This window comes from Macroventuria anomochaeta, assembly GCF_010093625.1.
Source record: "Macroventuria anomochaeta strain CBS 525.71 unplaced genomic scaffold BU25scaffold_1, whole genome shotgun sequence".
Classification (NCBI taxonomy): Eukaryota; Fungi; Ascomycota; class Dothideomycetes; order Pleosporales; family Didymellaceae; genus Macroventuria; species Macroventuria anomochaeta.
Window position 1 is genome coordinate 896,370 of NW_022985362.1, and position 21,545 is coordinate 917,914.

The following is a 21,545-nucleotide window of genomic DNA, read 5'->3' on the forward strand; positions in this document are numbered from 1 at the left end:
TTCTCTACTCTACTAGGAGAGTAAAACTCGGCTCCACCGTGGTAGTCCTTGTGATGCTGAAGCTCAAGAGGCTTGCTCTTCTTCTTGTGCTTCTTTTGAGTCTTAAGAACCTCTCTGAGGCCTGTAATCTCGTGGTGGAGGACTGAGTTTTGAACTGAGATGTGGTGGAGTGAGCGCCTGATCTTTTTCAGCTCTTCACTGCCTTCGTCTTTGGCTACTTTGCGCAACAGAGTCTCTGTTTTGAGCCAATCCTTGCCGCTATAGACTGAAGAAGAGCTTTTGTTGCTATCGGAGCCCTCAGGGGTAGGCTTAGCAAATCGCTTGAGGATGACGTTGGGTTGAAGGGGTGCTATACCCGTTGCCTCAAAGGACCTGAGTATCAGCCCCTGAGTAAACGTACTTGTCCACGCCTTCCAGAACAGGTGGAAGAAGTCGCTCTTCTTGATAACCGACAGTCCTTGGCCATGGTGAAGGTGTGTTGTGAGCTCCTTTGAGTATGCTGTTGAGAGAGGCTTGAACATCACCACATCGAGTGGCTGGAGCGTGTGGGTTGAATGAGGAGGAAGTATAGCCAGGAGTATCCTGTTCTGATCGCAGTAGTTGATGAAATCCATCGTGACGTGAGATCCATGGCCATCCAGTATCAATAGGCGGTACTTTCTTCGTGCTTTCTTCTTGGTGTAGCGATCAAACACCTGTCTGAGCCAAGCGAGGGCTACCTCGTTGTTTGTCCAGCCTGAAGGTGACGAGGAAACAAAAACAGAGTGTACTCCTGGCTTGATTTCCTCCACCCAGCTTGACTGTATAGTGTTGTTGGTAGACTCGTATAGGAGGCCTGGTGGCAGTGCCGATCCATCCCCACACACACACGCTATAAGCGTCACCCAGGCACGATTACCATCTTGAGTAGTTGCTGTAACCTCCTTCTTCTCCCACATACGTCTACTGAAGACGTGTTTAGTCCTTGTGGTGACTCCGATCATGAAGCCCTTCTCATCCATATTGTATGTGTGCTCAGCGTCGACGTTGTATTGGGCAATTTTGGACTGCAACAGGTCAAAATAGAGCTTGTACTTGGTATACAAATCGGCGTTGTGGCGATTGCTGTCCATACCCGTTGAGTATTGAGAGATGAGATGGATTGAGTGGTTGTTGATGAAGCGGGTAACCCAGCTCTCGCTGACTGGCTCTGTGGCTATTGATGACGCAAAATTTGCTATCATTTCCCTTGTAGGAGGTAGACGTCGGGCTGTAAGCTCCTCTATATACTTGACAAGCTCGTCCTCCTGTTGTGGAGTGAGCTTTTGCTGTGCAATTGCCTGCTCTTCACGCGATCGCGTTTCTCCTCGGTACTTGCGCGTCAACGTAGAGCGCACAACACCATGCTTTATGGATAATTGCGTCCAAGGGATGTTTTTGCATGGCATCATAGCATCTATCTCTTTAATGGCTTCCTCTAGCGTCATTGTGGCGTTGAGTTGTGGTGTTGTGAAGTATGGGTGCATAAAGCGTCTCGGCGCATTGCGCGAATCCGCGCATTGCGCGCACAGACACGGTAAGTCACGGGGTGTACCCAGCGTTTCGCAAACAACCCATAAAGCGTTTCAGCGCATTGCGCGAATCCGCGCATTGCGTGCACAGACACAACACCGCCGGCGTCAACGCGCAGAGTGGAGACTACGGCAATGCACTGCACGCAGCTTCAGCTGGAGGTCACGAGCAGGTAGTCAAGATGCTGCTCGACAGCAACGCTCACCATGTGGACTGCTTCTGTTGAAGAGTCCCTGCTAATTCAGATTTTATGCGTGCAGGTAGTTGTCCAATGTGTACAGTCACGTCTGTTTTGTTGCAGTAGATGCAATATATGAAGGTGTAACCGCGCAGGGCAGTTGGTCAAGGGGGGGCCGCGCGAAGCAGTAAAATCAGTATATATTGTGTTGTGTTGTTCTGTGATTGCCTTTCACCCGGCAGTCATTAGGTTCTGTTTACATGACGTATATCTTGTGCAGTCAAGAGCAGGAGCACTGCACCAACGCACGTGGCACACATAACCTCCATACTCCATAAACCGTCACAGTTTTTGTGACAAGCTTAGTCTGTAAAACAGCTTTACAAGCTCATTTGCTATATAATATGTAACGACAGGAACCCGTTTTGGTCGGCCTGAGCTTAAACCCTTACGGGAACTCCATACGACAGACAGAACTCTCATGATCCATCTCTATCCTGGCAACCACGTTCTGTTCTACTGAACATAGAGTAAGTGCATGTTCTGCAATGTGTTTAACCACCTAAGGAACGGCATAGGATAAACATACACTTTCCGCCACAGCCAGCATAAGAAACGAGCTTTATCAGCCCGTTAAGCTTGTTACTTGGATTCAGTCTCAGACTGCACAGCGACAAAAGTCAGCAAGATGCTTGATCAGCCTGTCGAGTAAGCACACTGGGTCCACTTACGAGCTGCACGGCGAGCAGTAGTTAGCAAGATGCTTGATCAGCCTGTCGAGCAAGCACACTGGGCCTACTTACGAGCTGCACGGCGAGCAGCAGTTAGCAAGATGCTTGATCAGCCTGTTGAGCGAGCAATGTAGGTGCACTCACCTGTTGCACCACAATCGGCAGTGAGTAATATGTTATCTGAGCGAATTTTATTTATACGATGGCCTACTTATGTCCTACAACACAATCAGTCATCAAATATAATATATAGGGTTACCACTGTTCTTGTAAGTTACATTCTGTCATGCTTCAACTTGGCTTCCGCCTGACTTGGGAGCCGTTGGGAGTGCCGAAGCAAGAGAAGGCATGAGCATGCCAAGCAGCATGAAGAATCTCATGGTATTTGATATAGGTTCTAATGAAAGAAGAAAGGTTAAGTCGAGTCGACTTGTGGAGGGATTGCAAAGAGAAACGAGAAGTAGGATCTACATTGTAAGCAGAAACTAGGTTGATATATTCCGCCTTGAATAACAAATAATCCAGATGGTAACACCTAAAAGACTTGGTCACCCAGGGTGTAGCGCTCAAAGGCGTAAACCATACAATTTCGCTGCTCTTATGCCACCCATTGTACGGCAGGAGGGTCCTAGGAGCATACATACTATGGTGGCTGCCTCGGGACCAGTCATGACGCGCAATGTCCCCCTCTTGCTTTGCTTTCTAGCCGAGCATACGTAGGGGCCTATCAAAATGCAAAGACAGGATATGCAGGCGTTGGGGCAAGGTGAGGTGCTCACGACTATCAGCCCGGCGTTGCTCGCTGATGGCTTACCTGTGTCTCTAAACTATATTCTCTAACCTATGGCTAGTCACACTTCTGGAAACGTTGTACAGGGTGTTCCTAGTTCTGTTAAGTAGGGTCACGAGGTTGAGTTTATGCGAGACAAGGCAGAGGCTACGAGCATCTCCGGTACTAGGCGTACAAACAGTGCTTGAGACCAAGTTCCACATGCCTGTGCTCTAACACGGAGCAGAGACTGTGCAGTCTGCGGTTTCGGGGTCTACAACCTGCTCAATTGTGGGATCAAGTCTGCCCTACATGGGAGTGGCCTGGCATGGTAGGATGTTGGAAGACTAGCTAAGGGAAGGTGGCATGATACAGATTCATTCGCTCGGGAAACTCCTCTGCAGCTGTGACACCAAGGGCCAAGCGGAGGAAGAGGAGCGAGGCGGAAGTCACGAAGCATGAGATTCAAACCATAAGGCTAGTCTGCTACTGCTCAGTGCTCAGTCTGTAACGTTTTATACTTTTGTGCGTCCTACGAAGAGGAAACGACGTGATTTACACACCTATGTACCTGTGTTTGACCGATGTTCTTCACAATTCACCCTTGCAAATACATCAATGGGTAATTCCACCTCGCTGAGCAACTTTCTGGTGTGGGTGTCGGGAGCAGCGTCTAAGTCTTCGAGCTGACGTTTGCCCAGTTTCTGAAGGTCATCCCATGATGCGCCGCCGATTCGTACCAGATCTGGTCGCCTGCTGTTCTTGGTAGTTAGCTTTGCGCTCAATAGCCGTGTCCAACTCATGAGCTGGGCATGCTAAGAAGGATAGCGCACAGTCCTTTAGAGGGCATAGATACAGTACTTGTATTAGGAGAGCTGCGTGCGTATCGCGAGAATAGATCCTTGGGTTATCTTGAGGGGCCAGCACGTGAGAGTTGAGTGTTTCGTCTACTCTTCACGTAGCACGTGATGGTCGGACATCGGGATCCGTGATCGCTATAAATAGCTAGACCAGCAAATGCCGCCGTTGGATCCAACATGTTCCACGCCACTAGCACGTGCAATGAGTTACAAATTTGTGTCCTCTGTTGTCTGTTTTGAGCGCTACGAAATACCGGATACGGTAGAATTAGGGATTTTAGTGGTGAGCAACCAGGAGACAGCAAGTTCTCCTGCCCAACTCACCGTCTGTTGTGGTACCGTTTCAAGAACACCGTTGTGCACCTTCCTGTTTTTGGTAACCACACCTCCCACCGAGCTAAGCTTGAACTAGACCAATTTGCTCTCTCTTCGTGGCATAACCACCAAACTGAAGACAAGAGTCTGGTCTGTGAACTTTACAATATGCCGACCTCCGACATGCTGTTGACTACCATGTCCTGCTGGCGCTCACCCTCTCGCTCACGTTTGCTTACTCCTTACCGCAAGCAATGCCTCAAGCTATACAAGGAGTCTTGCTCCATGATGGCAAACCGGAATTTGCTTGCTCTCAAGCCACCAGGATCGATGCTCACGGAATCACCGTGTGGTAACGGCTTACAGATGTTACACAAGAAGGAAAAAGACAATCCGGAGATTATATCATGTCACGGTTCAGGGTGCTCCTGCCTGTTGTACCTCACCTACCATGAGAGTGACTGCCACGTCACACTAGCGTTGTTCACAGCTACTCACCTATATATACTGTTCGTAGCTTCACTCAACACAACCTCAGTACAATCTTCAAATTCTTCCCTTTGCGTACAGTTCTTCACTGAACACTGACATATCAACTATGGCGCTCTCTGCGACACAGGAGTACAAGCTTCGGCGACAAACACGCGAGAAGGCGTATCAGAAAGACGGTCGAGAATATCTTGAAGGAAAAGGCAGAAGCGATGCACAGGCAGACGCTGGCGATAAGAGAGAAGGTGCTGGGGCGAGAGCATCCCTCCACGCTGACAAGCGCATACTGTCTTGCTCACCTGCTTGCGAATCGAGGCCGCTACGACGAGTCTCTCACTCTGTACGATAGGGCATGCGCCGCATACAGTGTTGCGCTCGGAGAAGACCATCCAACTACTCGTGCATGTCGCGACACCGTTCCGAAGCGGTTGCGTCGCAAGAGCAGACTCGTATCGTCTTCTCTCCAGCGACGGCAGACAACAGCATAAGCATACACAGCGGCGAGACCTCAGTGTTGTAACGGAGGCTGGCAAAGCTAAGGATCAGGAGCCCGAAACACAAGGAGTGAGAGAGCAGTATACAGATGCACTACATTGTTGAGCGCAGAATAGACATGTTGTCGCAACTTGCTTCCCTATATCGTTTAGTAATATATGTTACAAGTAACATCCGCGCGTCTGATGATGCTGACAGCGATGCACGCGTACGGTTAAACATGAACGAGTCATGTATTCACAACGTTTGAGATCTCGCGGCTCGGTCCGAGCCGCCTGTGCACGTCGTCTGTTTGTATACCATACAGCCTTACCGCTTCTGTCTTTTCGATACCGTGAGAAAGCGGGGCGCTAAGTTGTCGGTCCTCGCTTGACGGCTCCAGGTTACCACTGTAGCACATTGAGCTTATGTGTCCGTGTGGCTCGCTCGGCATACCGTCTTATGCTCTGTGTCTATAGTTTGACAACTTTTCGGGCAGCTTGCGCAGGCTTTAGATCAAGTCCGAGGCTGGCCGAGGTAACGCTACTTGGTGAGCTCGTAGCAAAAAGTGGTATTGCAGGCGAAGCAGGAGGCATTTGCACAGGAAATAAAGTTTGACGAAAGTGTGTCGTCAGAAGTATATATTCCGAGTCTCTTTATATTCTACGGATTGTTGTTGGCGTTGTTGCCATGAAAACGATGAATCGCTTTTTGTTACGCAGGATTTTTCGCCACGCAAGGGGGGACGTGAGAGAATGCACAACGATGGGCTAGCAAACACGCATCAGTCTTCGCCCCAAACAAGTTTTAGCTCACCCACTTCACGAGGTCGCGCAAACACATCAGTACCGACACACCCATCCAAACTGAGTGGGGCGAGATACGACCCGAAGCAACGTGCAAGTACCTCGGACTTACAATGGACGCAAAACTACATTGGAAAGAGCATGTAGAGGAGATAAGACGGAAAGCAACGAAGACAGTCAGCACGCTTAGCTGCCTGTGAGGATCCAACTGGGCCATAGCCTCATGGACATGCGAAAAATATACGCAGGCACTGCGCTCCCGCAGATGATGTATGCCTGCTCAATCTGGTCTAACGCAAGCGCAAAAGGAAAGTTGTACACCAAGAAAATACTGAACACACTACAGAGCATGCCAGAGCCATCTGCGGGGCCTACAAGGCCACATCAAAGGTTACGCTCGATGCTGAGGTCTTCCTCCTTCCGATTGAACAACAAATATGGAAACATAACACCGACCTTGTCACTCGACTGCTCTCAAGTATAGACATCGCGACAATCTCAGGGTTCTAGGTAAGCACAACAGAACCCACAGAGGCGACTCAATCACGTGGAAGACACATCAACTCCTGGGAGAACGTCCACTGCGACGTGAAGGGCAAGCGAAGCCAAGGCGTTGAAACACAAGAGCAGATCCCATGCTTCCTCACTCCGCCTTGGAGCCAAGGTCCGACCACCTACATCGACACAACAGCGAAGAAGGCGCAGTAGAGACACGACAGAGAACACGCAAATCAGGACAGCCTCAACATCTACACAGATGGCAGCGGTATCAAGGCGAGATAGGCTCTGCAGCTGTATGCCCGCTCACGCAGCAAACACGAGCCATGCACATGGGACCAGACACAGCGTCAACAGTATACGCAGCAGAGCTGCAAGGTATCAGCCTAGCACTGCAGATCTGTAACGGGTGTTTTCTACTTTACCAAAGGTAGCTAGTCTTGGTTTAGGTAAGCCTTAGGGTATGTTGGATTGTAGGAAGGTATGGCAAGGTTGATGGTCGTAGACAAGAACTTCGTTGGTAGTGATGTCAAAGGGACAAGAGAAGTACTGTTGGAAGATTGTATTCTTGACTACGGAGATGCTATCAATGCTGCACAGGGTGCCTATATACTGGGTGATTCCGGGGGATTTAGTGGGTTAGTCGCAAGTACACCCCACTAACCTACTAACCCATGGTTAGCTCCATTCGACGGTGTCCCAAATCGTCAAGTCCATGTTGCTGCGAAGGACAAAAATTGTGCGAATAACGTATACTACAAGTGACAGTGCTTTGCTCAGATTCCGCACCTATGAGCATGTCACCATCGGGTGCATCGGCCCCGAGTCACCCTCAAGAAGCCAATACCCAACGCTCTCCACGCTCTCATCTTCGTCCTCACGTAGTGGCAGTTTCAGTGGCGGATACGGGTAGCGCTCAATGGATCTGTCCTGCACCCTGGGCTCCCCGCCATCTAAAGACCTCCATGGCGATCTTTCGCGCCACGTATTGGCCGGTGCCTCGCGCGGGTGATGGTCTACTGACCTGTAATCGCACACCTTCCAATAGGTGACCGAGGGCAGCTCGACTCTCATGTTGCGCAACTGCATGGAATGGTAGAAGGCGTCAACTAAGGGCAGCGTTGGGCCGTCGAGGATCTCGCAGCCGCAGCTGGCGACTAAGAAGGACAAGCAGAAGCTGTGGAGGTGATGACAATGCGTCTTAATGTTCTCGAGAATGGGCTTTAAGTGGTTCAAGCTGAAGGACGGTCTGCCGTTGTCTTGCTCGATACGGTGCGCCGTGACAACTACCTCAAGGGAAGTGATGGACCCAAGCCGATCAGTTGGAACAAGTTGCGGGAGATGGATGAGCAGAGGCTGGCTCTCGATGTTGATGCAGTTGGCAGAGTACAGGATATGAATGCCTTCAGCATAGGCCTGTCTGCACGATAGGAGGAATCCCATGATGCCAGGATTGTGTTCTTCGAGAAACTCTCCATTGCGACCGTAAGCATAGCGCAGGCATGGGTCGCTCCATGGACCGGCCCAGGCATACCGCATGGAGGGTACCCTGCACTGATTCCGGTGGCAGACGGCGCCTCTCCATTGCCAGCCTTCTTTTTGGCGCACAATGTCCATATGGAGGGTACAGCCACCGAGTACCATCAAAAGAATTAGTTCGCGTATGTCGTAAGGCAATTGGAAGAAGAGACATGTCGGTGCATCAAACGACGTGAGTGTGACAGAGCGGCGTGGAGTTGGAAGGAATGGTAGCTGATATTCGGGATGCCTTTGGGCCGTCGGTTTGGAACCTAGGTGTTTCTTCACCCATGCACTGAATCTAGCCATTGTCACGGTCGTGGAGGGGAACAATGAAGATAGAAGGGGTCAAGAAGCAAGCTGATTTTGATAAAGCAGGTTATGGAAATTCCTTTGACAGCGACGGCATGGACAGCTTGCGCACAAATACTGAACCAGGATGGCCCAACGTGAAGTATGAAATGACCTCTCCTATGGTAGGGTTAAGAAGGGGAGCAACCGCCCAGGTTGAGCCAATTGCAACTGCTGGCGCTAGCGGACGCCAAAGGCCGCTAGTCTAGATACATTATCCCTGCGCCAGAGAACGCCTTCACGGAAATTTGCCCACTTTATTACAACCCCGTCCTTCAAAAAGCCAAGAACCCTATATTGGCACAGCCGGCCCCTGTGTGATAGTCGTTGCTTAACCGCTTACACCAATACAGTAGTAGTAATCGGGCCAAAGATTTTGGCAGTCACTGCCAACGGCAGGGTTCCATGCGTAAAATTGGCTGTACACAGGCAGTCAGCAGGAGTTCCGCGTGCTCAAGGGTCACGTGCAAGAGTTGGAAAGACATTTGGATGAGGAAGGTACTCACTCCAAGGAGATGCCGGCACCGGACGCCATTGACCAGCAAAGATCGCCAGGCTGTTGCAGATAAAATCGTACGCAATCCTGTGTCATGCCCTCGCGGATAGGCGAAGGCGTCTGCACCGGTGTCGGTGCAGCCGTTGTCGTTGTAACGGGTCGGGTAGTTGTGGCCGTCTGGGTTGTACTGATCACAGTCGACGTCTGGCCACCGCCTCCCTGACCGTCAACGCCAACGCAGACGTAGTAGTCCGCCGTGAGGCCTGCGCAGGAGCCTAAGGTGACACCTCGGTTCCAGCTATGAAAGTCGTCGAGCGATATGCCAGCCTGTCGCACGATACTGTCGCAGGTATCTTCGGTACTCACAAGCCAAAAGTCGGTACATGCTGTAACGATGCCTGATTGAGTGGGACGTGTGCTTGGTACCTGCTGCGTTGCTGATGGTGCGCCAGGCGTACGGGTCGTAGGGGTGCCTGGGCGACCTACGCAGTACCACGCCCCCGAGACGATGCCGCTGCAATCACCAAAGACTGACGGGTTCCATTGCACGAGGTCAGCCACACTGAAGCTGCCGAACATGGTCGCAATCAGATCGCATGTCTCATCACCGGTCGTCTGGTACCAACGCGCGCAATCGTTGGGGTAGCCCGACGGAATGTGTCCCTCAGTCGGCTTGGTCGTCTGGTGCGCGGGCAGTGGGAGGTCGCTGTCAGAGTAGGCACCAACGCAATACCACGTGTCAAGCCAGAGGCCCAGGCAATTGCCACCGAGAGCTGGGTTCCAAGCAAAGAACTGTTCTTGTGAGAAGTAGCCGTACAAGCTGACGAGGTCGTTGCAGTTCTGATCTGCTGAAGCCTGGTGGAACACCTTGCAGTTTGAGGGCATGGGACCATGAGAGGGCGTCGGCGTGAAGCTTGAGTCGGCCGTGGGCAACTTGATGGAAGTGTATTCTGTGGGTTCGGGAGGCGCAGTGAACTCGGGTTGAGCCGTCTCCCACTCGAGATCCGTATTGCCTACTTGTCGCTGGACGCCAACGCAGACCCAGTAGTCGGCGATGAGCATGTCACAGTCCTCCTCGGCGGCCGGATTCCAGCTCAGGAACACGTCAATAGACCGGAGACCGAATCTGTCTAACATCCGCTGACAGGTGTCGCCAGGTATCACACGATGCCACGCATTGCAGATCGCCGTCTGGCCTGCGAGCGTCTTGGTAGGTGGCCACGTCCCATCAGTACTTGTTGCCGATACGTTCCATGAGGTGACGGGGTGCAAATTCGAGTAGGTCGAGTTGTACGAGGAGCTTGAGGCGTACGAGGATGTCGACGTTCTAGAGGCCGAGCTGGTGATGGACTGAGATGTGACTCTGGAAGCGGAAGAGACGCTTCTGGACGTGGATGTAGTGGTGGTAGTCCGCACCGAGCTGATTTGTCCTACCCTCACGCAGTAGGCTGAAGAGAGCCAGAAGTTGGTGAGGCAGTCTGAGGATACGGCAGGGTTCCATGAGAGGAACTGCTCCAAAGAGATGCCGTAACGTTGAGACACGCTCTGGCAGTTGTCGTTCAAAACCACAGTATGCCATCCGTTGCAGTTCTCGGGCTGACCTGGGTGGACCGAGCCGCCAGGACTAGAATCCTGAGCAACAATGGCTGGAAGTATCAGGCCAGCGGCCAGCCAAGCGCCCTTTTGAACAGAGAACCGCATGACAGGAGCACGAAGGGCGACTCGGTGGTTAGATGGCCAGTGAAGCAGTCGAGAAAACCAATCGTAGGGAAACGTCTAACAGACACCTAACGTGAGACTGAGACTACCACAAAGATACTTGTCTTCCACGTTGCCAATATCGGTGCAAGTCGGTAGCGCGACTGGGAGCGCCAGCACAGAGGAGAAGCGTAAGGGCCCAAGACAACGGGAAATAGGGGTGACAAGAACGCAAAGGACTTCGAATTGACAATCTGGATGCCCAGAGGCTGTGACAGACGAGTTTGATGATTCAGTACTCGCGTCGCCTGATAGCGACGAGGTTGCAAGCCAGAACGGATGTCGTAAACGGAAGTAATACATCCGCTCGCATCTTGGCTGCATACTGCAGGATAGGATGCTGCAAAGCTCAGCACTTGACCCAGGACCCTGGACAGGCTAACTTAAATAACATCACCTGCAGGGACCCGTCTGACAGTTGCAAGCAGGCGTCCATCACTTGCAACCAGCATGCTTAATCGCTCTCCTCAGCCATCTGTGTATTCGATATTGCCAAGTGCGATGCAGCCGCCAGGGTCCAACAGACTAGCAGGCTTCTAATGGCCGATACCTTCCTTTTTGATCTACAGTGGCCAGGAGTAGTAGTGCGGGCCGTAGCGAGTTGGCAGGATTCTTATCCTTGTAGCCATCGGACGGCACAGGTAATTGCATGTTCTACCTTCATGGACAGTTCGTAAGCACGCGTGATAAGAAAAGACAGAATCTAGGTGAGCCGGTTGGGGGCCAGAACCAAGAGACGGATTGCTGCGCGGACGACTGTATATTCTTGGGCTCCGTGCCTTACCCTACCAACTCGGACCTGAACTTTATGCTTTTCGTCGGGTCGTGAGGCATCGTCAATGGCTACTTGAAACCTCAGTCACTGGCCGAGGCATTCACTCTTTTGCCAATCCAGTCATTTCACTGGCCATGCATCTCTCCTCCACCTTCATTGCTGGTCTCTTGCTGGCCAGCGCCGAAGGCGTTCTCGGCGGCAGTAGGTTCTGGGAGGCGAAAGCACCAAACAAACGCACAAATCCTAGCCCGGACTACGCAGCAATCGAGACTCTCAACGCGACGTCGCGGCTCGTCAAACGCGCTATCTCCATTGAAAACCGAGCAGACGACAACTCGGTGTCGCGCATCTGGCCGAACAAGAAGATCAAGTACTGCTTCGAAGACAAAGATGAGAACACCAACGTCATAATACGCGGTCTGTGGAAACAGGCCAGAGATCTATGGGCTCCACTGATAAGACATGGCTTCTCCTACGAGGAGGTTTCGGATAGCGTCTGCGAGTCGCAGCGCAGTACCGTCTTACGCATTCACTACAACGACAAGGGTAGACTCGCTTCAACGCTAGGCATACCCAACATTGACGAGGCGGCCAACGAGGCGGACCCCGAGAATGCCATTGTAGGGCCGTACACTCACCTTTCTGATACGGAGGGTATTGGCCAGGACGACATCGCCGCCAATGTTGCCCACGAGCTCGGTCATGTCTGGGGTTTGCTTCACGAGCATCAGAACCCTTACTACTGGCGTGTGAGCCCTTCGGACAGTGCAAACGGCTGGAGTTTTCCTTCGGTCAAGGGCGCTACAACCCGCTTCCAGACGAGCGGCTTCAACTGCCAGAGTCTCAAGGACCACGACACAGCACACGCGAGTGTGCGGACCAAGATCGCTACAGCCATTGCGGATGGCAACAGACCGCTGCAAGTCCAGTTGGAGACCGACCTTTCCCGTCTCTGCATCTCCCAGGTGGTTGCCGGCAAACACAAGTTCAGTGCTGCCGAGTGGCTTCCTCTGCCGAATACCGTTCATCTGGTTGCGGACGATCAATTCGATCCAGACTCGCTCATGATGTACCCCTCCGGTGCCGGTGGCACTGGGTCCGGGGATGGCCGTGCCCAGGTCATGGTGTACGAAAACAACGACCCCATTCCCAATCGCCTAGCTCCTAGCGGCATGGACGTTGACCGTCTGATTACGCTCTACGGCACTCCAGCCTCTTCGACGACGGGCGAGCCGTACACTTCGAAATCAAGCAAGGTCAGATCCGGATTCAAGAAAGCCAGGAGTATGCTTTTCCGTGCTGGTGACACAAAAGCTGGGCTATGCTAGGAGACAGAGTGGGACAAATATGCACAAGTGCATGGCAATTTTATGTAGTCTTTTTTCACCTTGTTCTATATTAGGGTCCTTTTTGATTTCGTTGGCTGTGTTTCCTCCCAATATTATTCGGTCTACAGTTATAATTCGATGTGCACACTGTGATTGAACCGGCCCTCCCAAGTCGCGACTAGTTCCACGCATTCATCCCAATTTCGAGGTAGTAGCTGGCTACAGTACAGTTTGAGAACAACGTCTGCTCTCGGTAGTATGGATCTGGATCACACATGGTCAGGCAGATCGTGAACATTATTACTTGCATTTGGTACGTATTACCCAAGCCGAACGATTGTCTTCCTATGTTCCAGCTAATATCTACAGCTCATCTCTATTACCGCACTCAAAGAATGGCCTTGGTGCGTACGTGGGCAGCTCGGGCCGCTCGATATTTTCTCCAAGGGCTTTAGTGAGTGTACCATCATCGAGGTCGATTGCCCAGACCATAGTCCTAACGGAAAATTAGCAAGCGGGGCCCAGCAAACAGGATTGATGAACGTCGAGATTGTTGTGCTTACCCTCCTAAGCAATGCTGATGTGCAAAATCGACCTTCATCCCTAGTGTCTTGGTGTCGTCAAACGAAACCCATTGGTTCGAATCCCAGGTTACAATCTGTACGGCAGCCTCCTCATCGTACGTAGCCGTAGCGCCATTGGCGATGATCTCAACAATCTCTGCCGCGGACAATACGCCGGGTGTACCCGTGCAGGCACCGCCATTGGCTCCTTCAGAGAACTCGCAGCCGGCGCTCATGCATCCAGGGTCCTTCATCGTGAAGCTGCGCCCGTAGAAGCCGAGGCCGAGCACTACGCGCTCTGGATTTATGTTATTGCGCCACAGCAGCTCGAGGCCCATCTTGATCTCGGTGAGGTTGGTGTGTGCGTGGGCATAGGGGCCGAGACTGTCGATGTTGGCATCCCAGACGCCATGTATGTCGTAGGTCATTACGTTGAACCAATCGAGATACGGCTCCATTTCTTGAAGATTGAAGCCGCGGAGGTACCAATAGGAGGCGGGCTGTCAAACTTAGTTGCGAGCAGAGCAGAAAGAGAGCGCGTCACTTACGAGAGTAAGACTGATGCCATACTGCCTGCCTGTCGAATTCAACCGCTCTCTCAGGCGTCTGAGGAGGTTGACGTAGTTGTCGAAATCGGCGGGGATGCCGCCGCGGTCTTCAGCCACAGGGCTGGGGCGCGTGCGTTAGCTCATGATCTAAAACCGATGACAGCTGAACACTTACTACTCCCAGTCCAGATCAACACCGTCCATATCATACTTCCTCATGAATGTCAGAAGCGAGTCAAAGAACTTGTCTTGATTAGCTTCGTTGCCAGCCATGTCTGAAAACGCCATCCGATACGGTCCAGGGTCATTCATAGCCCAACCACCAACAGCGATCCAGACCTTGAGGTCAGGCTGCTTGCTCTTCAACGCCGCAACACGGCCATACCGCGATCCGGTGCCGGCATCCATGTCTTCGATGTGAAACGTCTTGGGGTTGACAAGGGCAAATGCAAAGTTGATGTGCGTCCAGTGCCCTAGGGGAATCTCCTCGGGCTCCATGTTGCCACAAGGACGCTGGTAGTTCCAGCCCTCGTAGTAGCCGATTGTACGCTTGTCGGCGCTGCGCTGCGAAAGATCGCACTGAGGATGCGGCACAGGATTGGGGCCACAGAATTCGACTGTCGTGCCGCAGAATCCGTGCTCGCTGCAGCACACATTGAGCGGACATGTGGTCAGGTTGGCATACTGAAGACCCCAGTCACCGCCATCACACTCGGACTTGCGTTCGCAGTCGCTCGTGCATTCAGTCCCGCAGAACTTGGGGCCGAAGCCGCAGGCACCAGTGCCGGTGTCATCAATAATGAGGCGTTAGCTTGATGGCTATATTGTTCTACAAGCTCAACTTACAGAGGTCCGCAACAACCAAGGTCGCACCGTTTCGTTGCAGTGCACGTGTAGTCGGGTTGATCGTTGGCTTGGAGGAGCATCTCTCTAGCTTGGGTTGACGTTTCCTGTCCTGCAACGTTCTCCACAAGCAACTTCATCTCCGCCTGCCCAGCAAAGGTGCTTAGATCAAGTGCGTTCACCGCCAACAGAAGGCCCAAGCTAAGGCAAAGGCGCCGGAGCGAGGCAGGTCGAAGCGTCATGATGATCGTGCGAAAATCTGCGCAACGCAGATATCGTGACAAAGCGAATAGAAAGCAAAAATGACAAACTCAAAGAGAGGTACCGACGACAAGCTCAACGAGAGCTTGAAGATTGTAAGGCGAGCGGGCACGACCCAGGGCGAGTTCCCACTCCGGTCTTCATCGATGGTCAAGATTGTCATGGATCATTGCGACGGTTCTCGCCCCCAAAAGCGAACTATCGACATCAATCTAGACGCCATCCATTTCAGAACTTCATCATTTGACAAGGCTTACGCCAAGGTTAGCGAAGGACGGAGTTGAGGTTGGCTAACAAGTTTGACAAGGATTTTACAGACCCTGAAATTAGCCCCAAATGCCAGCCGTCGGGAGGAGTCAGGGCATTGATCCATCGAGGGCCCCACTAGACTGTATAACATCCTAGTCGCCGATGCAGGTACGCACCACACCACATTGTAAAAGGAAGCTCGAAAACCATCCACGTGCGGCGACAGAGTTATGCGCCTCGAATACCCAAGTACAGGGAACCTCATCTATTCACCTCGACCACAAGGGTCTCTGCTGACCAGAATTATTGACTGTAATGACGCCTCACTCTTGGCTTAGACTCCCGTGTGTTCGTTGACGCAGCAAGAATCCATGTGCGTTTGGGTGTGTGGGCATTACCCACGAGCTTTTCCGTTTCCTTTCTTCTGGTGTTCGTTGCGCTCTCTGTCATTTGCTATCATTTTTTTGTCTCATACACTCCTTCCTTCTCGCAAACTACGATATCCTTCTTTTCATTTCAAGTTTGGCCTCACACGCTCAGTGTTACGCTCATAAGTCATTCATGTCGCTCGTTCTCGCTGCGTGAATCCAGCCATGATGATCTTCGAGCCACTCGTGGGCCTCTTGGCTCTGGTGAATGTAGTCAACGGCTACGTTCCACGACTACACGCAAAGCATGCCCATCCTATCAACCGATCCTCATCTTCAGCCTCTTCGCCCCTTGTAAAACGAGACAGCGATCCCAGCAATATGGAATGGATCAAGCGCTGGGCGGCTATTGGTGACAGCTACACAGCCGGTATCGGTGCCGGACGACCCATGGGCCATCAGATTACCGCTGACGAGGTGGCTATAAGAGTGCCTGATGGCCTTGAGGAGATTCGTGACAACTATAAGTGCTCCCGATACGATATGGCGTACCCTAAGGTTATAGAAGCCCAGTTCGGCGCTCATGTTCAGAAGGATGGTGGATTCCAATACCTTGCCTGCAGCGGCGATCGCTCTGAGCAGATCTATCAGCAGGCTCAAGCCTTAAAGGGCGAACTCGATTTTGTCACCTTCACCGCCGGCGGAAACGACCTGTGTCTGGCGCAAATCATCGCGGACTGCATCATGTTGCCGTACTTCAAGAACAGCGCCTGCGAAACGGTTATTGCCAAAGCCCAGGAGAACGTGAAGTCCATCATCAAAGACAACGTTAAGCAGATTCTGGAAGCGCTTGATGAGAAGATGAACGACGACGGCATCGTCGTCGTTAACGGCTACGCTCAATTCTTTGACACGACCTCGGACAATTGTGATAAGCAATCGTGGGACGTCTTCTGGTTCCTCCCATTAGGTGCCTCATATCAGGCTCTTACGATTTCTCGCCGTCATACTTTCAATCAGCTGGTCATCGACATCAACAGTTCCATTAGAGATGCCGTAAATGAGGCCGCCGAAAGCGACAAGATCTCATACAAGGTCGGCTACGCTGAGTGGGATCGTTGGGTCTCGAACGAAGTTGACGCCCGAATGTGCTCGCCTAGCAGCAACGGCGATTACCCGGACAGCAATCAGCCGGACATGCACTTCATCAAGCCAGACACACACCCTTGGTTCAACTGGGCGAGTGATGTTGAACGAGATGAGCTACGCAAGCGTGATATGGATCTTGAGCATATGCTGAGCTCAGCTAGGCTCTCTACCTCAGAGAGGCGTCAAGTCAAACGCCTCAAAGCCATCATGGAGGCCCGTGATAGGAACCTTGAGCGCACCCTCTACGACTCAATCCTCTACAAGTCACCCAATCCCAATGCTGCCGTCAGGCACAAGCTCAATCCTCGAGACCCATCACCACCAGGTTGCCCCGGGGATGGCGGCGTTGACATGACCTTTGGCATGGGCATGCCCGACCATGTCGGACAGAACGTAAGTGGACTTCGCGATAATGCACGTCATCAATGACCTTCCGCTTACACGTGCAGTTCCATCCAAATGAGGCTGGACACCTCACCATAGCCTCCTTTGCCCTCGCCGAACTCATGGATCTACGCTCCATCGTGTTAGGCGTCGACTCACCTGCCTGCACGGTCAAAGACGAATTCACGTGTTTCTCGAGCACTGGCAGTAAGTACTACGTTAGTGGGAACAAAACCAACGAGAATTACGAGGAATTCTGCCAGGAGGTCGCAGACAAGCACCCATCCAACACGATCAACTGGAGTTACCCCAAGACCTACTTCGAGGGCACACCCGAGGAGCATGAGTACATCGTCACCTTAGGAAACGGCGTCTCGGCGTTCGACAAAGACCAGTGTGTCGAGTCAATGAAGAAGCTCATCAACTCCTGCGACACGTCTGACAACCCCATGAACTGGAAGTGTGGCGGAAGATACATTCGCGATGAAGGAGACTACAAGTACGAGCTTCATCCTCGCCGCAACAACCGCCCTTGGCCTTGGCCACGCGCACCCTACGGCCGCTGCGAGGGCTGGTACAAGTTCGTACTTGGGCAGTATACGGTCGAGGGTGCCGGCTTCTCTACCTGGGATTACGGACAGAAGACCATGCTGCCGAACATGAACAGCTGCTATGGACTCGGCACGACGGCGTGGAAGTTTGACTATCACGATAATCCAGCCGACCACAACGGATACGAGTGGAAGGCTACCTTCAATACGCCAATCTGGGTTCGAGCGCGCTGTTGGAACAATAACAAAGTTGTCGAGGCCGCGAACGGATGGACGGACGGCTGCAAGGGCAACGACTGAAGGCCTAGCATAGTGACTTTAAGATATTTGATTGAACAATATGAATCATTTATTCGATGTTTGAGCAGATAGAGACATACATCTGCTCGATAACAGCTTCGACTTGGTCTAGAACTTTCTATTCCTTCTCTGTGATATTTGTTAGCGCTGCTAGCTGGCTTACGCATAGTAGATGAATTGAAGTGTCTAAAATACAGACATGACTTGCGCTTCGTCTTGCTTACTGTGACGCTATAGATGTGTTTGGCGATCAGCATGCGCTTGCGGGTGACGATAATTAGGCAACGAACTAACTTGCTGCAACTGAATCGCATCACTGCAGAGCGAGACGACAGACTATCGCTCACATCCTTCTCTATTGCAGCCAATGCGTTCGTGAGCATACTACACCGCGCGACTGCAATGCTCCTGCGCACACCTCAACGCAGCCTTAGCAGAGCCACGCGGCCTGATGGACACCCAAGACAGACTATGTCTTTGTACACTACTGCCTCTTCTGTCCGATACTCAGGCGGCAGCCACAACAAGCGCTGCATGTTGCACAAAACCCACTGGTCCTCTACCAAGAGTTGCGAAGGCTCTTCCTCCTGCTCAAGAGACGAAGTCAGGTTGAGATCTGAAGGCAGTGGGATGCCTCCCTCGTTAGTGCGCAGAACACAGCTATCTAACATGAAGGTGAGATGGTCAATGTACGAAGGAGCTATTGTGAGTTTCAGGACAACCGGCACCCCCCAATTAGTGAGAAACACCAGGTCAATATTTTTCACATACCACTTTCCTTTGCCACCACACCATATTTTAACTGACCCAGCTCTACAATAGGGCAGCTAAGTGCGCTGAATTGATTGCTGTTGTTGGACTTTTGATGCAACGTTGCTGTGTTGTTGCACAATGAGATAGGGCTGCTGCGGCATGCACCTGGAGATGCTCAAAATAAACACCTGGGTCAGGGCTATCCACCCCTCTACTGTACCAAATATTTGAATATACTCAGCCAATGCAATTGCGTACCAGTGAAGGAGATTTACACAGCGCCACAGAGTTCAAATTGACTGTGAGACCTCACTTTCCTCCTTCTCTGCTTTATCCCACAGCACCATAGCCATGCCGAGAGTCAGCCAGCGCCTCAACAAGGGGTAAGTGTACCCATCCTTCATGGTATCCAGCACTAATCAGTCATAGAACAAGGCCTGATCGGGCTAATGAGAGCATGCAGGGCTTGCTGTCACGGGTATTTCCCCTTACATGTACCGGCCAGCCCTTGGACAGACTCCGGAGCTGGACCGGAGGCTCATGGGCCACCTGTATATATTCCTTACGAACCTTGAGGCTCAGCCATCAAGGATTCGTCTAATCTCATCCCATTTGGCCTCAGATGGCCCCAATCCATCCTGTGTCCGATTGCCTGCCTACAGTGACCTCACAACCTTGGAGCCTGACTTCTGGAATCATGCAACTGCAGCCCACGGTATCCCTCTTGTTGAAGTGAGTGGATTGTGTTGATTGATCTTACGAGCTATTGGCTAGAATCGATCGAGACTATATAGTAGAATGGGATAGCAGTGAAGGGTTGGGGAAGCAAACCAAGCTAACCGAATGAGCTGGACGATCAGTGCAGTGGACCGTTAGCAAACACTGCAACGGACCGCTAGCAAACAGATGGCGATCGGTGGATATCTTCACTCCCTCCGACACCTCCCCTTGGTCTTCGCAGGGTTACAGGAAGCATAAAACACCTGATAGCAACAACAACAAAACTTGGGTTTAGCATGACGTGTTGGCGCGACGAGTGCACAGGGTGGGGGCTTAGGAGAATCTGTGATGGTTTATGGAGTAAAGCGGTCATTCCTGCCACGTGTGCTGGTGCAGTGCTCTTGCCTGTTCCAATAGCACTTTCTGTCTGAACGACAGATACGTCATGTAAACAGACCCCGCTGGGGGTCGAGTGAGAGACAGAACACTGAACAACAACACAACAGAATATACTGATTTTACTGCTTCGCGCGGTTACCCCTGGCTTACTGCCCTGCGCGGTTACACCTTCACTTATTGCATTTACTGCAACAGAATCACTTGAGCAGCTGGATCGGATAATGGAAACAAGATATCTATACTCTGCTAAACAGCATACATGATCCAGGAAGTGGAAATAGTTAGCATTGAACAAAACCTCTAAATATAACAGTTAGAAGTAACTCGAATAACGGCAGTCCCCACCCCCATCGCTATTGCTATCTAACAATGCTGCAATCTTCTGCTCCCATCTATGTTACAATGGCCAAATTGCAAGAATCGCCTATAACGTGGTCGCAACACGTGAAGCGGACCGGGCGCTGACAAGCAAAGATAGCAACAAGACGGCATGTCCAGGCAAATCAAGCGCTTAACGTTACATTTGCGCTCTTGTACCCGCTGATGCGCAGCCGACCAAACCACCGCCTATTCTGGCCGCCTTTGTTGTAACACTTTAAGAGCCAACTACATGCCTCTCTCTAGCTAATCTTTGACTTGCGTTTAGGTTAGAACTCTGCTGTGTAGCCAGTGCTGTACATCGGCTTCAGTAGAGGGGTTGGCGGTACGGCGCTCGCTTACAAAACATGTAATATAACTCCTTAAAGAGGGGAAATAATGAAACTTCTCTGGAACTAAAGTTACATAGCTTAAAGAGCTCTATGATTTTATATAGAGACGGGTCTAAAATATTCTAATTGTCACAGTACGGACTCAGGCAAAGGGATAGGTGCACGTGATTGGTGTATTCACCACGGACAGCAGTTGGGTACAGGCCGGCTGGTTGATAGTACATAGTTCAAGGAGGTTAAAACGGAATCGGCTCTTTGTGTCAGGCATTAGTCCGCAGGGCAAGCCCGAGAAGGGTGCGCGCTGACTAAGTATCTACTGCAGGTTCAAATCCTTCAATCTGTACGTCCCCTTTCATCCCCACAACGTTGCAAGGATGAGGTCAGAGCAGATCAGTATTCTCCTCCGCTGTTTACTTTCCTGCTGAATCTGGCAACTCTGCACCTCACATAGAATACTGCGGTGATCTACTCCGACCACTATCCATCAATTATGGTAGTGGCAGGTGTAGTGTGCAGGTCACTATGGCTGGGTTTTCAAGGCTGACTATTGGCCAAAGCACAGCATCGCTCCTTGGTTCTCTTAGCGTGAGGCTAATGTCTCCAGTCTGCTCACTCAGTAAACGATCGCAGGAACAGCTCCCCAAAAGCATGATAGCCGCAGCATGGGTTTACTATGGGCCACCAGTCACTATCACTTAAGCTGTGGCGCATGCTTCTCGAAGCTTCTCTTCACACACGCTGCGCCTGCTAGCTACTTTGAAAGCCAGAGTGTGCACGGGAGGGTTCCCACCACATACGTCGACATGGACCCAGCCAGCCGAACGCTGGTGCAGGTCCTGCCTGCAGGCGT

The 21,545-nt window shown here is 51.7% G+C and overlaps 7 protein-coding genes across 7 annotated transcripts; 3 read left to right on the forward strand and 4 right to left on the reverse strand.

The window, feature by feature from the left end:
- Positions 1-3,732: 3,732 nt before the first annotated feature.
- On the reverse strand, positions 3,733-4,140 carry BU25DRAFT_405374 (uncharacterized protein). Its single transcript, XM_033699767.1, has one exon. It carries the CDS (start codon positions 4,030-4,032, stop codon positions 3,793-3,795), a length of 240 nt encoding a protein of 79 aa, XP_033567674.1. The 5' UTR covers positions 4,033-4,140; the 3' UTR covers positions 3,733-3,792.
- Positions 4,141-6,221: 2,081 nt separating this feature from the next.
- BU25DRAFT_405375 (uncharacterized protein) lies at positions 6,222-6,862 on the forward strand. Its single transcript, XM_033699768.1, has one exon. It carries the CDS (start codon positions 6,397-6,399, stop codon positions 6,655-6,657), a length of 261 nt encoding a protein of 86 aa, XP_033567675.1. The 5' UTR covers positions 6,222-6,396; the 3' UTR covers positions 6,658-6,862.
- A 598-nt stretch (positions 6,863-7,460) lies between these two features.
- BU25DRAFT_416690 (uncharacterized protein) lies at positions 7,461-8,498 on the reverse strand (the record flags this gene model as incomplete). The annotated part of the gene is made up of 1 exon (XM_033699895.1): positions 7,461-8,498. The coding sequence occupies one exon, from the start codon at positions 8,496-8,498 to the stop codon at positions 7,461-7,463; it is 1,038 nt and encodes a 345-aa protein (XP_033567676.1).
- A 544-nt stretch (positions 8,499-9,042) lies between these two features.
- Positions 9,043-10,737, reverse strand: BU25DRAFT_328521 (carbohydrate-binding module family 50 protein; the record flags this gene model as incomplete). The annotated part of the gene is made up of 1 exon (XM_033699526.1): positions 9,043-10,737. One exon carries the CDS (start codon positions 10,735-10,737, stop codon positions 9,043-9,045), a length of 1,695 nt encoding a protein of 564 aa, XP_033567677.1.
- A 704-nt stretch (positions 10,738-11,441) lies between these two features.
- Positions 11,442-12,958, forward strand: BU25DRAFT_464600 (uncharacterized protein). The gene has a single exon (XM_033700125.1). The coding sequence runs from the start codon at positions 11,704-11,706 to the stop codon at positions 12,895-12,897; it is 1,194 nt and encodes a 397-aa protein (XP_033567678.1). The 5' UTR covers positions 11,442-11,703; the 3' UTR covers positions 12,898-12,958.
- A 302-nt stretch (positions 12,959-13,260) lies between these two features.
- BU25DRAFT_416693 (glycoside hydrolase family 18 protein) lies at positions 13,261-15,093 on the reverse strand (the record flags this gene model as incomplete). Its single annotated transcript, XM_033699896.1, has 5 exons — positions 13,261-13,393; positions 13,461-13,960; positions 14,009-14,129; positions 14,184-14,741; positions 14,855-15,093. 5 exons carry the CDS (start codon positions 15,091-15,093, stop codon positions 13,261-13,263), a joined length of 1,551 nt encoding a protein of 516 aa, XP_033567679.1.
- Positions 15,094-15,954: 861 nt separating this feature from the next.
- BU25DRAFT_416694 (SGNH hydrolase) lies at positions 15,955-18,113 on the forward strand (the record flags this gene model as incomplete). Its single annotated transcript, XM_033699897.1, has 2 exons — positions 15,955-17,271; positions 17,328-18,113. 2 exons carry the CDS (start codon positions 15,955-15,957, stop codon positions 18,111-18,113), a joined length of 2,103 nt encoding a protein of 700 aa, XP_033567680.1.
- Positions 18,114-21,545: the final 3,432 nt, after the last annotated feature.

Bases quoted from the DNA above. Each gene is read 5' to 3' on its own strand.
- BU25DRAFT_405374 (XM_033699767.1), bottom strand. From the start codon at position 4,032: ATGAGTTGGACACGGCTATTGAGCGCAAAGCTAACTACCAAGAACAGC.
- BU25DRAFT_405375 (XM_033699768.1), top strand. From the start codon at position 6,397: ATGGACATGCGAAAAATATACGCAGGCACTGCGCTCCCGCAGATGATG.
- BU25DRAFT_464600 (XM_033700125.1), top strand. From the start codon at position 11,704: ATGCATCTCTCCTCCACCTTCATTGCTGGTCTCTTGCTGGCCAGCGCC.